Source organism: Anarhichas minor, unplaced genomic scaffold (genome assembly GCF_050575085.1).
Source record: "Anarhichas minor isolate MPS153535 unplaced genomic scaffold, ASM5057508v1 ptg000002l, whole genome shotgun sequence".
NCBI classification, from domain to species: Eukaryota; Metazoa; Chordata; class Actinopteri; order Perciformes; family Anarhichadidae; genus Anarhichas; species Anarhichas minor.
The window spans coordinates 5,778,986-5,795,024 of NW_027466448.1; the positions used below are offsets into that span (position 1 = coordinate 5,778,986).

Sequence of the window (16,039 nt, forward strand, 5' to 3'; positions counted from 1 at the left end):
GTTTTTCCGAAGGACAATTTTGGTTCATTGGTCATGCCAATAATAACAATAAGATATTTCCTATCTAAGCAGTGATCATTTTTGATTTGATGTTACTAGACTAACTTTGTGTCATTGTAAGAAATTAATCAATATTTTAAATAAACTATAAATGTTTTGGCAACCCTTTATTTTTTGATTCCCCGTAAATTTTCAATCCGTCTCATCACTCATTGATTTTACTGCTTAGCAGTTTCTTCTTTTCATAACAGGCCGACCACCCCTTCTCTTCTCCATAACATGTTGGACATTATAAATGAGCCTTGCGAAATCCTCCTAATATGAACCATATTCATGAGTTGCAGACAGAGTGGACAGTGTAGTCCTCGTGGGTAGTCATGGGTTGTCTGGTGCACTTACCAGAAGTTCTCCAGCCCTCTGTATCCTATGACAGGAAACAGACAAATCATATAAGAATGAATTGGGAATACTCTAACAAATTGGATGTCAGAAGTGGGTTTGCGGTTGTGTTGGTGGGGATGTTCAAGAAGAAAGTTGAATGTCTTGGGCAGAGGGCTGCACTGTTGATTTCTGTGTCTTTTTCATGTTAAGATAACAATTAGCTGTAATTTAGGCAATTAGCAGACCTATCCGCAGACAATTGCAATATTAACAGCAAACTTCACCCGTCTATAGTATGTTTCTTTTTTAAATCACTTCTTTTAGGTCTAAACTTGTAGCATTGGCTTGTTAGACATACCATAGGTATAAAATGAATAGCAGTAAAACCACAAATGCATGTTAGCTGCCAGAAATAGCATAGCCTTGTTTGTTGTTGTTCATGCTCAATCAAAGATATTTTCTCAACTTCCTTAAATGTATCTGCTTTTCCCATCTACGATCTCTCAGCCAAGAACAACAAGCAGCTACAGAACGGAAACACATCCATATGCATGCTCACACAGCCTCGTGCACACACTAGTAGAGACAGGAACACACACAGATGAACACAAACACACACCAACTCTCTTCTTGCGCTCAGTAGCAGGCACATACATTAGCACATGCGTCCATGTGTCACCTGGTGCTATCAAAGCACTTTGAAAGGCATATTACAGTGCCTTGCGTCTGAGTTTGAGCATGAGCCAAGATAAAACCTCTATTCCTAGAGGGGTCTTGAGAAGAATGTCTGGATGCACAAAGAAGCACCAATAATGAAATCTTATCATGTGACATCTCTGCGACTGGAGTAAAGTCCTTTGTAGTATGAGCTGCATCTCAGATCAGTTACATATCTTATCTAATCAGTAACAGATACAAAGTGTGGTATTATGAAGTCTGGTTGGTTGCTTGGTTGGTTGCCGGAAGTCATGTCACAGCATATTGTCCATTACATACACACGTGTCAAATATGCCTATATATATATATATATATATATATATATATATATATATATATATATATATATATATATATATATATATATATATGCAGCCCTTCCTCTACTTCATTCTTCCCTGCTGCCAACTGCAGCGTCTAACACAGCATGGCTATTAGCAGTGAGGTCAGGTGGAATCAAGCATGCACCTAATTGGGAACAGGTTGAGAGCTACATTTAAAGAGTTGTTATCACGCTATGAGGAGTTGCACTTTTGACCCTTTAGCATTATGAGAACCAGGTAATATAATATGTTGCTTTTCAGCATACTTAGTCCAGCACACGATGTCGAAACCCTACTAGTGGAGTGGAGCATGGATATGTCCTTGGATCTGTATACATCTGAAATAATCTCTGCAATCTGTTTAGAAACACTTGGTGCCATGGTGCGAACTCTGACAAATTGACCATCGAATAGTCAACTGCTGCCCATGTGAAGCACAAAGGCCTACACAGGGCAAAGCAGTTTTTTAAGTAGGTCGTTTGGCCTTCATAGCCGACCCAAACATTTTATCTGGGACCATAGAGAAAGGCCCCAGTGCCCTCATTTTAGACAGGGCAGGTGAGTCCAGAATCATGGCATGCAGACACTTTGGTAGGTTGAGGGAGCTGCCTATGTGGCCCAAGCAGGTAGTAATTCATGACACAGTGTCATCTAATGTCTTGTAGTATGGGAAAATAATTGAGAATGGTCCAGATCTCGACCCAAGATTTTAACGGCATTTTTCAGGAGAAAGTTTGTCTGGTTCAAAAGGTGTTTGCAGTAGGCCACTATTGACAATGTTAACTGGTTTTATAGTTCTTAGCCTATTTAGACTTGCAAAACAAAATCAACGTTGACTATGGACGCAAACCACAGCCTGTGATCTGGGAGGCAGTGGTTGTGCCACCTCACATCAAGCTACATCCTCATTTGCTTCTGAAAGCAGACTGTCAGTATTCCCAGGACTGCTAGACATTGCTTGTCATGAAAATGTGAACGTGCAAACAATGCGGCCATTTTTCAAATGTCCCCCTACCCTAAATATGCAATTCTAGGTCCTATTTAAGAGGTCACCATTTATTCTTCCCTTTTTCTGTTTCTTCTTTTGATTTTTTCTGTGTTTTACCTCCTACTCAGCCAGGTCTAGCCACTTGTGTCTTTGTTCTTGCATGACCATGTCTCTCAGTGCGGCCTGATCAAGCGGTGCAATTACTTTTCTGTGCATTGGATTACGAAAACCAGAATTTCTCATTATCCATAAAAATGAAAGTTCATGTGCTGCCTTCCTGCAAAGCAATATATCTGTTTCTCTTCTTTCCACCTATTCTGTGTGTTTGCTCTCCTCAAAGATAAAGTCTCCCACAGCTCAACTTTTCCAGGGGCTAAACTAATTCAATTAGGGGGGGGGCATGTTTTAGTGTAGCCTGGAGTTACACCGGCATGAGCCAACATTGCAGAACAGGACATGTATAAAAGAGAGTCTGTCGGGTCAAACATTCTGTGTTGATAACAATAAAGCCAACATAAATATCTCATCCTAGGCACACATTTTGCATTTTGTTACATGATCTTTAGGTCCATTAGTTTTAATAATTGAGTACAGCTAACTTGAACTTGGTCTACTTGTTTCTGCCGGGAATGTGATGAACAAACACAAGAGAAATGAAGATGAAGCGAAAAACAAAAGCCAAGGACCATAGTCAGAAATGTCATGAAGAAAATACTCTTTCTTGTTGTAAATCTTTTGTTGGTGTTTGTGTGGAAAGGAGCAGGAGTGCATGTATGCGCAAGCAAACGCTCACTTTACCACCTTTCTTGTAATGCAGTGCATTTGGGTGTATATGTTTGTACATGGGTATGCAGAGTACCCGCTTATTTCATTAAACCTTTGTCTTCGTCTATGTTTTTTGAACACTCAACTGCAATTATATAAAGGTGTGTGTCCAGACGTTTTGGCTAGAGTGGCTCAAGTGGGGCACAGCTTTATGCTGGGATGGCATTCGTTACAAGCTCAACATTTTTTGGCTTGTTTAATTAATGTGAGGATCAGATATTGTCATGCAACTGAAAGTGACTATCTTTAAAGATTGTTTTTTTTTCCCAATGTGAAAAGCCTTATTCTGAGGTTAAAACAGGCTGCGACGCTTTAGGCAGAGAGGAGTTTCTGTTGTATTTCGCTACATTTTTTTGTTCAATGGTTTATAATCACTTTTAGACACAACACTTAAAGACACTCATGTCTCGAGGGTCTCTTGAGCAGCGGTGATAAAGCCAGTGTTGTGTCTATGTTTAACTGTATGTCTATGCAGCCCAGCAATGACGCACTTAAAATCAATATTGCGTGTGTGCCATCATGTATTTGTATGTGCGTGCAAGTGTGTGAGTCCCTTTGTGTAAAGGACATAAGAATGTGTGTATGCCCTCGTACTCATGTGAGCAGTTCAGTCTCCCTGCATGCTGGTTACTGCATTTACCGCATTGAAGAGGGCATTCCAAAATTAGGTCTATAGTACTTGATGGTCCACATGAAATGATCTACGGCTAACCTATCGGTCCTATTTACCCTCATTTACTGATGTTGTTCCCCCATACCTCATTTTTGCCATGTACTTAACCAATACTAGCCATATTTATACACAACAATTATGCATTCCTGACCCCTTACGTATATAATAACATAAAGAACATACAGCATTTATCGCGCTCACTCATTTTCTCTATCGGATCTATGTCGCCTCTATAGAGCCGATATAGTCACGCTTACCAAAACCTGATTGTTTGAACTCTGACATCCATCCATCCATCCATCCATCCATCCATCCATCATCTTTAACCTTATCCTGTTCAGGGTCGCAGTGGGGTGGAGCCGATCCCGGCTGTCACTGGGCAAAGGCAGGCAACACCCTGGACAGGTCACCAAACTATCGCAGGGCTGACACATAGAGACAGACGACCATTCACGCTCACATGCACACCGACGAGCAATTTAGAGTAATCACTTAACCAAAGCTGCATGTCTTTGGACTGTGGGAGGAAGCCGGAGAACCCAAAGAGAACCCACGCTGACACGGGGAGAACGTGCAAACTCCACAGAGAGGGAAATACCAGGCCCTCTTGCTGTGAAGCGACAGTACTAGCCGCCACACCACCATGCAATCTGCAAAGAATAATGTCTCAACCTTTGTCTTCAGTCTAGTGTATACACTCACACCCGGACACACAGAATGTAGGGTCAAAAACTCTGAAAGCCAAAAAAGGAAACCATGAAGGAGAAACCATGACCATAAGAGACAAATCAAGCTCGAAAATGAGAAACCAAAACTATGAGCAAAAAGAAAAAAATGATAACTCAAAATGGAAAGAAAACTGTGTACAACATAGCTGCAAATGAGAGTGCTGGTGTGAAAAGCAGTTTTTCTGTTTTTATTGTTTATAATAGTCAAAATAGATAAATTAATACGTAAAATCTCTGATTCTTTGCCTGCCTTTACTTGTTAATTTGAATTTATTTTGTTCTTAGTTTTGTTTCCTGTTAAGGAAGTTGTTAAGATTAAACAATAATGTGGATTCATACGAATGACCCATATCATTCACTTGAAGCAGTTTGGAACCAGTAAGCCTGTCCATATAGAATAGCACCAAAATAGCCAGCATCCAACAGAAATGATGAAACCTGATGGTGGTAGTAGAACAGATCAGAGAGAAAAAATTTAAATTAAAATAATAATAAAAAACAACTAATGTCATGACAGCACCCTCACTTGCACTCCTGTTGTCGCTCATCTACAGTTTTCTTTACTTCAGTTTTGTTTTGTTGCTTTGCTTATGGTTTCTCATTTACAGCTTGGTTTTTATTTTTTTTCGTTTATGGTTTTGGTTTTCTCATTTATGTTTTTTTTCCTTTCAGACTTTTTTTTTCAGACTTCCTTATCATGGTGACTCAAGAAACCATCATGGCGACTTACACCGACAAAGTGAGTAGTCCCCCAATATTTCCCCTGACCATTGTGTAGTCATCACGATGGTTCCATGAATCACTTTGATGAGGAAACAAAACAAAGCTGGACCCAAAGCGGGTAAATGCAGTGACTGGATAGGTAGATGTGTGGACGTGTGTGCTGAGACAGGTGTTCTAATTTGTGTCGTGCTAGTGGTACTTGAGATACATAAAGATAAAGATTGCTACCACACACACACACACACACACACACACACACAACAGAGCAGTAGTCCTATCGACCCGTTCTCCACAGGCCTGGTCCGAGTATCTTTCTCAGTTGCTCTATCCCCTTTCTTTAGATGTGGTGAAAATCAGACATTTCTTCGAGGCTTCACATTTTTCTGAAATATATGGGCATACTGTGATTTTTGCCTCTCTCTGTGCAGGGATGTGGCGCCACATGTTGAGTACACTTACCAGGTCCAAACCATCTCCGGCCGGAGTGAGAGTGAGCCCTCCCCACCTCTGATACACGAACTGGGTGCACCCTACTGCGGAGATGGACGGATCCAGAGGTAACGGGCACTTACATTCACACTATCAAAGTATATATAAATGCATGCACACGGATGTGCAATGAAGCATTTTCAAAAAAAAGTATGGATGTTTTCTGAGTACCTTCTCCTGCTATTTTAGTGCCAAAGGAGAGGAATGTGATGATATGAACTCTATGAATGGGGATGGCTGCTCCAGTCAGTGCAAGAAAGAGCCCTTCTTCAACTGTATTGGTAAGTCCGATGGACAAAGTTGTTGCCGTGTTTAAAATTCAGTCACGTATTTCTTTCTCAGGATTGTCTTTAAAGAAAATACTGGAAAAAAAAGAGAATTATGGCGAAACAAGTAAATCAGGATTATCAGTGGTGTATTGAGTGCAAGGGTGTAGGCAACGTCCCTCTCTCAAGCAAGGAAACTATAAATAAATATTCAAATAACTGAAATAATCAAATGAGCAAATCTGCAACTGACTAGACGGGGGGTTGATCCTAAATATAATATAACCTTTAAGTTGGTAACGTCTATATGAATTTAACCATTTGTATGGAGCGTGTTTCATGATGAACACAAAGCGGAGTTAGACATGGTCAGTGAGGATAGCTGGTTGAGTCAGCATCGATGTAGACTCTCCGTTGGCGGGTTTTATAACCCAATTCCGCTCCCTGCTAATTTGTTGGATTTTGGCCAGAGAGAAAGAACTGACATATCCTGCCCTCTTCTATAGCAAACAGGGGGAACAATTAAGAGGACTTGATTGACACACCTCTGCCACTTTGACTGCCTTCTAAACAGGAACAGGAAAACACAGGAAGGTCACACAAGGAGTCACAAACAGTGGCAAGAGTGGGAGGGGTTGTCACACTTCCTAACATATTTTATTGCCCAAAAGTGACATTTTAAATAGCGTGTACATGTTACATGCAACATTTATCAAGTTGTGATTTGACCATCAGACCATTACAGTTCTGTGTTCTTCTGTGCCATGGTATTATTCTATCTGTGGATTTGACTGGCTATCAGATATCATAATCACTTTGACCTCCTGTTAAAAAATAAATAAATCTGGAAATCATTATTAGGGTGAGTCGTCTGATTTTATATAGTTGAGTGACTGGCATCTCCTACGTTGTTTCTTTATGAACAGATGGATGTTTCCTGTCCAGTTCCCCTGCTGTAGACAATCATTTTGCCCCCCTGTTGTGATTGCATGTGTGTGTGTGTGTGTGCATGTACAGTACATGCACACACACACGTGTCAGCCTCTGTGAAGTGGCCACTTAATTCCTATCAGATTGCTAGATGACTGCATTTGCTATGTTGTTTTTCCACCAACTGCAGTGCTCAAGGGTGTGTGTAAGTGTGTGTGTGTGTGTGTTTGTGTGTGTGTCTGATATTGTCTGAGAAAAGTTGTAGTTTTGCACAGAAATCTGACACTATAATGATGGGACCTTCTGTCCATCTGTCTGGATGTGTGAGGGAGTGCCTGCTTGTCAGTGTGTTGGCTAGTGAAAGAGGGAGTTGGATGGAAATGTATACTGTACAAGAGGGCCAGGGTGCTACAGTCTGGATTAGCTCTAATAAGCTATTCACACGATTGAGCCGAATTACATCTGAAATTGACGAAATCAACAAAGTTCTTTTCACATGACCCCACCTGGCTTAACAATCCCAGTGGTTATGTCTCAATTGCGCTCCAAGCCACAGTAAACACAGGTGCGGATAAAGCATAAAGGAAAGGCAATATGCTTAAACCATATTCACACATGCTAGCTGTCAGAAAAGTGATGGTTTTGGAAGGTCAGATTTGCCCTGCTTTGACATGTTGTCTGTGTAGCTTGGGTTGCTGTCTTAAAAAAACAAAAACAAAAGAACAATACAGTTTGCTTTGACAGCTGCTGGACCTTTCTTTTCTCTCTATCTATCTTCGTTCATCTCATCGCTCTTTCTTTCTCCAAATGTAGGGCTCTCTTCTTTTTCTCTTAGACTCAATCACCCCTGTCCATATTCAAATACTGTAGCAATACCCTTTCTCTTTCTCCTTTTCCTCCTCTTCTCTCTTTAGCTCTCTTTCTGCCTATTACTTCTACAGAATTTACGAGCCACTGTTTGAGCTTCCTCATGCCTCGCTCCTTCACTTCTTCCTTGCCTCTGCTCCTGCTGAGTGATTGGCGGGAGTGTATTCTGTATGCCCCCTCAGTAGCCCCTCGTTTTACCATTGCCAGATCACAGAACTGACTTGAGTTTTTGGCTTTGCTGGAGAGGGCTGGAATTTCGAGAAGGAGGCCCCGGCCAACTTGGCACAGAATGCCGCCTTTCCCCCTAACTGGAACCCCACCGGCTGATACTGCTTTAGCTGAGGGCTGAGAGCAATGAGGCCCAGGCAACCTCCCTGCTCTGCTCCCTTTTCCTCCAGTCCACAAGCTTCCAGTTCCAGACCTTAACTCCGGGTGGAATGTCTGTTAAAATAATGTATCCTCCTTTTTTCCTGCACCTTTTATCCCTTACCTTCCTCCCCCTTCCTCATCTGGTCCTCTCTTCACCTTCCAAAATAATGTAGATAGTAGAGAATAGTATCCTGGAGGCTCAGCGGGTACACATGTTCTATAAAAATAGGATGAAGAAGGGGAGTGAGTTGTAAAGTGTTTCAAAACTCACCTGTTCAAATAAAAACATGCTCCAAGAAAAAGCAGGGTGGCGGCGCTGATATGTGGAATCGGACTGATGTATTAGCTGACCTAAAAAGTGAATTTACTGAAAATGACTATCCAGAAAAAAAAAACAGATAACTGTTTATTTGAAATTGCCACTTTTTCTATTGTCTGTTTACCTGCAGAGGAGCCAAGCCTGTGCTACTACTATGATGGCGATGGGGTGTGTGAGGACTTTGAGCAGGAGACGGGTGTCAGAGACTGTGGCCTCTACACTCCCAATGGTTTCCTTGACCAGTGGGCCTCCACTGTCGAAGTTTCCCATGAGGAGAAGCCTTACTGCTCTGGTGAGGTGACTGCTGGATATCCTGCTGTTACGAAGGTACGGGCATACACAGTTTATCCTGGATGTGTATATATATATATATATGCAGTGTATTTTTCAAATTTTTCTATTACACATAACAGTTTCATGTACGTTATCACGTCACAGCTTAATAGCAATACAACTATGTAGACATGACATCAAATATTTCATCAAACAACCAGTCAGTCAAAGAGTCCTCTATCCCCTCAACAAATTGGATCATCATGGATCATTACAGTACCAACAGACATTCTCCTTCATTTTTTGGGGTATGGTATTTGATTTATTGATAATTTGATCCTGTTACTTTCTCATCCATAAATGTTTTACACAATCATTACAACAAAGCCCCAATTTTTGCGATACAGTTGCAAAAACAACTTCCTCTGCTTGTTTGCCAGTGAAGTAATTTTACAGATTGGGAAATTTAATTAGATGTCTCTTGAGGAGGATGCAGAAGTTTGCCGCTCTCATTAATTAAAGTAATGCTTATTGAAGACAAGAGAAGAAGCCATTGATTCCATGTAAGCCTGGTGGAAGCATTGATCCGCTGTCGCAACGCAGAAAGGGACTGATTGCCCAAAACATTAGGGGGAGGCTTAAATTCAAGTACACACACACACACACACACACACACACACAAATCTTCGGACACATATAAGTGCATTAGGGCTCAATCTTATTTAATCCCCTTTCCATAATATGGATGTTCAAAGCTACGGAATGTTGTTGAAGTATTCTATCTTCTTTAAAGCCCTCTTCATTATTTCAATGAATTATTGGTATTGGTATTTGTTGTTCAAACCAAATGTTAAAGCAAACATCCTGCATTATTTTGCCCTGGTGTTAAGAGTGATATCAATATCAATATGCTCATTACTACTTTTACCCCTCCAAAAGAGAGACAAGGCCAAGGAACTAGGTGTTCTTGAACAGTTGTGGTCAGGTGCCTTGCTCATCAACACTTTGGCAAGGACTTACACAAACAAAAGGAGTTTAACCAACATAATTTAATGTATTTGATATTTGGTATGGCACCACTTCTGTCCGAGCCTGTGGTCCAACCAACAACATTGCAGATGTTTTATTCTCTGAGAGAAATTACACCAGTGGAACATGTCCACAGAACCATCAAAAATGATTTCTGCTGTGAAGGACACTTTGTTCATAGGAAAATCACTGTTCCCGTAGAGAACACACTGTTCCCCAAAGATCATGTGTGATGAGATCACCTCATTACAAGGCCACTGGAGTGCATGTGGACGTGTGGAAAATGTCCAAACACAGGTTAAGCAAACACAACGGTCTGTCTGTCCTTTTCACTCTATATCTTCTGTCATACTTCTATCCAGTAAATTGTGAGTTACATTTAAAATGAGGTCCTCAAAGGCTATTTTTCTCACCAACATCAGTACATTCCCTGCCCTTTATTTTCCCACTCCAGTAACATGCACTACAGCAACATCAAATGCCATCTCTTCAAACGAAATTAACTTTGGCGACACTGCATCCTTGCAGTGTCGAGCATACGCACGCACAAACAACAAATCTGCTCGCACAAGATGCTCGCACAATGGTGCATGCACACAATCATGCTCACTTGTTTGCTTATTGTAGTCCTTCTGAAAACAAAGATAACAAAACACAGCCTCAAATAACTGAGTTGAGATTCTTGTCCAGGCAATGCTCCTAAGCAATTGTGCAATTGCATGCATGTGGCTATGGCGACTGTCCTGGAGGCTCATGCCACAGATGAAGCATGTGAGGATTGGTTCTGGAGATGAAGACCAGGCTGTGGGCTTGCCTTTGTTCATGGATCCAGTTTAAATGTGGCCACTTTAGAACAACATATTAAACACCACAGTGGCTGATCAGTAGCAAAACAACTTTATTGAAGATGTTACCTATTTTGAAGAGGCTTTTGGTGATGTCTCACATCTGGTATTTTAATTGCTGTGTTCGCAAACAATAGCTCTTGATTCCAACCAGGAATCAGTCATAGTGTGCCCAATGAATAGTCTTTTTTTTTTAAGCATCTGGATCACATTCCCTATCTAAAGTACTTCATCCTATTTTTTTCAGTTGGTTGGCCCATGTTTACATAAGGGATTTGATTTCCCTTTGATTTGTTGGTGGAAAGGGATGTGAAAGGCCCATGCGCACTTGACGTGAAATCCAAAGTTCAAGCCTCAGAGCTGCATAGTTACTTAAGATGGTATACTCTTGATCTAGAATCTTTGTTGAGATTTTTATGTAATTTTTCTGAGCAATGTAGCACTGTGGCTTTGCAGATGCAAACTCGCATACAGTATTGCCCTTGAAAGAGATTTAGTGTTGGGGTAGTAAATTGCTCCGAGACTTAGATGAATGTCATCAGTAATAAAATGGCGAGGATTGAGAAGGGTAACTGCAGGGCTTATTTTCTGTATTTAAAGAAGACAACACTGAATACATTACTTCTTGTGTACTTTATATTTGACTTGGAAAATTAGTACGGGCTTATCTTATGAAGTCACCTCATTTCAGCTTGTGATATATATGGTAGAAATATCAGCTTTGGTGTAAACTTGCAGCAACCTGACATTAATTGACTTCTGTTGTGTTGGATCATAGCTTAATGTTGATATGTGAAAGAGAAGTGTGCGTCTTCTGCCAGTAACAGATCAACCATTGCTGAAACTAAATCCAGGGTGCATGCTGTACCGTCTGGGAAAGTGCGTAAGGCCGTAGTCCCGTTTTTCAAGGACAATTGAGTTCCTGAGTCATTTCAAGAGAACGCATTGGTGTACAGAAATGGATGCTGGTGTTAGCTTAAGACAGTGTGCTGTAGTTACCTTTAGTTTTTTCTTGATCTTATCCTTTACATCAGCATTCATCATCAGCAAACATTTCTATTTTTGCAACAATGATTTGTAGTGGGTTTGTAAGGCAGCTAAAATACGATGTAGTCCTGCTGACAGGGTCAGTTAATGTTGACTTGTGTTTGTCATTCTGGAAGGCAGAGCATATCTATTATCTCCACACGGCACTCAACATGGTGATGGCTGAGCTGCAGCTCACAGCTAACAGTTGTTCATATGTTCGTGGTTCATAGCTCTTTGGTAGACATTGGCCTAGAAAGTGTAACCAACTACCTGTGTGTTTGTGAGTGTTTTTTGTTCTGAATGAGTTTGTTGGGGGTAGGGGATAATACATCATTTCCTCCTGATCTAGTAAACAAGTCCTGTATTGGTTTTGTGTATCAGTTCTGTTTGATGTCTAAAGAGGGAGTTGATACTGCGTCCGTATCTGAGAGAGAGAGAGAGAGAGAGAGAGAGAGAGAGAGAGAGAGAGAGAGAGAGAGAGAGAGAGAGAGAGAGAGAGAGAGAGAGAGAGAGAGAGAGAGAGAGAGAGAGAGAGAGAGAGAGAGAGAGAGAGAGAGAGAGAGAGAGAGAGAGAGAGAGAGAGACCACAGTGATAGGGATCTTTGCGGATGCAAGAAAGTAACAACAGCGCAAGAAGGCACTTGAGGAGAAGGAGAGATCATGTATCTGCTCAAGTGCCATGTAGTTGTGTGGGTGTGCATAAGAGGTCTTCACAGAAATATATTTCTATTGTAAAACATGCAGACATAGCTACAGAGGAATACTGGAACACATCCTTGTATCCATTAAATGCCATGGTGAATGATAATCTCAATGCACAGCATTTGTGCATGAGAGGTGAACTTTGTTTTTCTTAACTTCTAATTCTTCACACACCAGAGCAAAGCCAAGGATGGGTGAATACTCCCCCATTGAAACCACTGCTGAGAGAGGGTTTACATACTGCCCGTTTTTTGTACACAATAGCTTAGTAGCCTCCACCATTTTGCTTTTCTGCAATAGGTAAAATATAATTTTACTGCTCCATCTTCCAAAATAATGTTGTTCTATATTGCACTTATCGGACGTCATGGAGGCAGTCACTTTATGAGCAACAATCATTTAACAAGTGCGTGGAAACAAAATGCAACAAGTTCAAGGAGATGCAACGCTGAATCAAAACCAGCAATACAAATTTCCCTCACCGATGACGTTCACTTGAAGACGAAATCCATCCTCCTGTCCTGTTGGATGAATTTTTCAATGACCCAGTCATTAAGCCGATCCCTGGTTTTCAGATCCAAGATCCTTGCTTTTCAATAGCTATGGAAGCTAATGCACATAGTCGGGATTGTCCTGTTGTGTTCCTCGCATATGTTTTTATCCATTTGAGGGCGGACAAATTTATTTTCCACAGATGCAGTGGTGACAGGGATTGTTAAAACTAAACATGTTAGTGCATATAGCTGATGCATGCTGTCATAGAGTCCTTTACCTTGGAGAAAGAGGAGAAGGTCACATTTGTCCGGGTCGTAGCTTGCTGTCGGGCTTGAGAAGGCAGTTTCAGGGAATGTAATCTTAAAGCTGGTGAACTGTAGGGGGTCCAGAAGGGAAAGGAAGGAATGATTTTCATGATCTTTAAACCGATTTTGCACTTGATTTAAAATATTGTCCAGAATGTCATCATGCAACTTTTTGTAGTGTGAGCGAGTCTCTCCATGAGCTCTCCGTCCAGTTGGCACGCCGGTGTTCTCGTCATATATTTGATCAAAACCTTCCCTCTGTCCCCCATTGCAATGAATAAACTCGTCCACCCTGGCCATACAAAACTGCATGTCAAATGACTTATTCTGTAAAATGTCAAAGAGCATATCTGCATGTGCAAACATTTTGTAAAAAGTTGAAAGCAAAAAGCTAAATTCAAAGTTGCCCAGGTGTGATATGTAGACATCAGCACTGTATATTACAGCATCTTCAAATTCATCATGGTGTTCAATTACGTAATGAAACAGATCCTTCCAGAACATCCTTCTTTTCAAATACAGTGCACATTAATCTTGATGAAAAATTCCACCCGGTTGGTGCCACGCTTGGCAGTCACTTCTGACATAATTTATTAACAGCTGTGTTCGTTTTGGTGATCTAGACAAGAATGCAGCCAGGCCAGAAAGGTGTGAGAAGAAAATTTGGCATTCTCAAATTTTTGCAAAATTGAGGCCATGTGCATAACAGTGTATGAAGAGAGCCTGTGGGATATTTTCCTTTACCTTGGACTCCGTTTAACCCCGAGGCCATAGCGGCAGCGCCGTCATACCACTGGGCTACAAGTTTTTCCATGCATCCATATTCCTCCAAGAACCCATGGGCCAAGGCTGCTATGTCCTCTGCCCATTTATTTCCTGTCACATCCTCAAATGTGATGAATCCCCCTTTTGCGCCACTGTCTGTTACAAAACGAAAAACAAGCGATAGCTGTGCAGTATTGCTGACATCTGATATTTCATCCAGCATTACAGCTACAAAGGGTGCATTTCTTATTTCTTCTTTAAGCGTCTCAACCCATCACATCGGCAATAGGACTTATCAAGTCGTTCTGTATTTGAGTTGAGGTTCCAATAAACACTTTTGAAGTGGACCAATGGCAGTGCAAGTCTGGATCATATTCCGCTAAAAATGATCGTAGTGCCAGGTAATTACCACAATTTGACGATTCTCTGCCGTCATCATGGCCCCTGAAAAGTAAATCCTGTTTCCTGAGAAAAAATCTCACAGTGGATCAGACGTTTCAAAATCTCCCCATCATCGTCGTTTCTCTCCGTCTCTGTTCGTCCAACTGTACCTCAAGCCTTGTGTCTCCAAAAGTGTTCATGGTAATCGTTGCCTTAAGATGACCTGCTGTGTTTTGGTGTTTTTGTGCAGCCTTAGTTTAACAGCTACGATTCTCGTAGCCTTTCCAATTCCACGCACCCTTGGTGGTCCCGAACAACAAGCACTCCCAGCAGTACAGCATCTTGTGTCGAACTGAGCCCGTAAGCCAAGTGTATCGTTCCCAGTTGCTAGCCTGAAAATGGCGAACATAGCCGGCTTTTGCAGGTTTATTGAGCTCAAGGAGTTCGAGCATTGGGCGGCCTTTTTTAACAACGTCCATCTTTTCATTGAATGGTCATCTTGAAAAGGGTACTGATGATAAACCCGCGATAATATCATCTCCACCTGGAACAATATTATCTTCACCGGCTGCGTCAATATTATCTCCATCTGTTGCCATTTTCGGCGTCGGCTATCAATCGCTAATTAGCACTAAGCCAGGTTTCGTGAGCGGGTCTTAATACCCTGGAGCCGTGAAAATTCTTAAAGAATACGCCCATTGGCTACAAATACAAATATGATTGGTTAATACAATTTTCAATCCAAACGTACGCTGTCATTATGTTCAATTATCAGGGAATTCTATCAAGGAAAAATAATCACCTGGATGGAGGATATTCTCCCCAGAGACCCAGCATTTTTTTCCCAACACAAAACCACTCGAATGCGCAAAGCAACAGAAACAAGTCGGCGTCATTTTATATTTTATTTTATTTTATTCATATAATTAATCAGATGCGTTTTTAATTTTTTTATCTGAGTATTCCAGGGCCTTCTCTGAACCTTAAAGGCCCTGACATTTCACCACTGCAAATGACAGATGGATGAACAGATGGGGTTAGTGGTTGTTATTTGAGGTAAAACAATCCGGAAATTAGTTTGACCGAAAGTCTAGCAGCATTCAACAGAAAATACATCATTGAATAAAAATGAATGTAATAATAGAAAATGGCCCAAAACCGCTGTTATCGTCCATTCCTGCATTTAAATGCCCCCAGCAGTTTGATCCAATCAAAACACCATATGGACACCAGAGAATGTATGAAGTAAATACAGTTTAAATAAATATTAATGATCCCAAAAAAAACCTCACAGCCAATGTAACATACTAGCCAGGTTTAATAGTTGTTGTTTTCGTTTTTTGGACTTTACTGTTCCCTCTTCCCATGTCAGGCCAAATCAAAATGTTGAAGACCTTTAATATGAAGACAGTAAGATGGCTTCAGCTTATCTGAAAGATCCACCTTCCTTCCTGATCAAGCTCACACACAGGTATGCAGTCAGATAGAGATACACAGGCAAACACACACACTGCCAACTCTATGCAGGATTATAGGGCAGGTCCGTAGGGGACTGAAATGTACTACTGCTGTCTTTGTGGAGCAGAACATAATGTTCCCCCACTACCACACCATGG

At 41.2% G+C, this 16,039-nt stretch overlaps 1 protein-coding gene across 1 annotated transcript in view; it reads left to right on the forward strand.

Annotated features, from left to right (window-relative positions):
* The window catches only part of pappaa (pregnancy-associated plasma protein A, pappalysin 1a), a 79,715-nt gene that overhangs the window by 25,946 nt on the left and 37,730 nt on the right, over positions 1-16,039 (forward strand). The window contains exons 8-10 of the mRNA XM_076086826.1: positions 5,788-5,916; positions 6,038-6,129; positions 8,730-8,926. Coding sequence (XP_075942941.1) covers positions 5,788-5,916; positions 6,038-6,129; positions 8,730-8,926 — 418 coding nt within the window. The remainder of the gene's footprint in view (positions 1-5,787; positions 5,917-6,037; positions 6,130-8,729; positions 8,927-16,039) is intronic.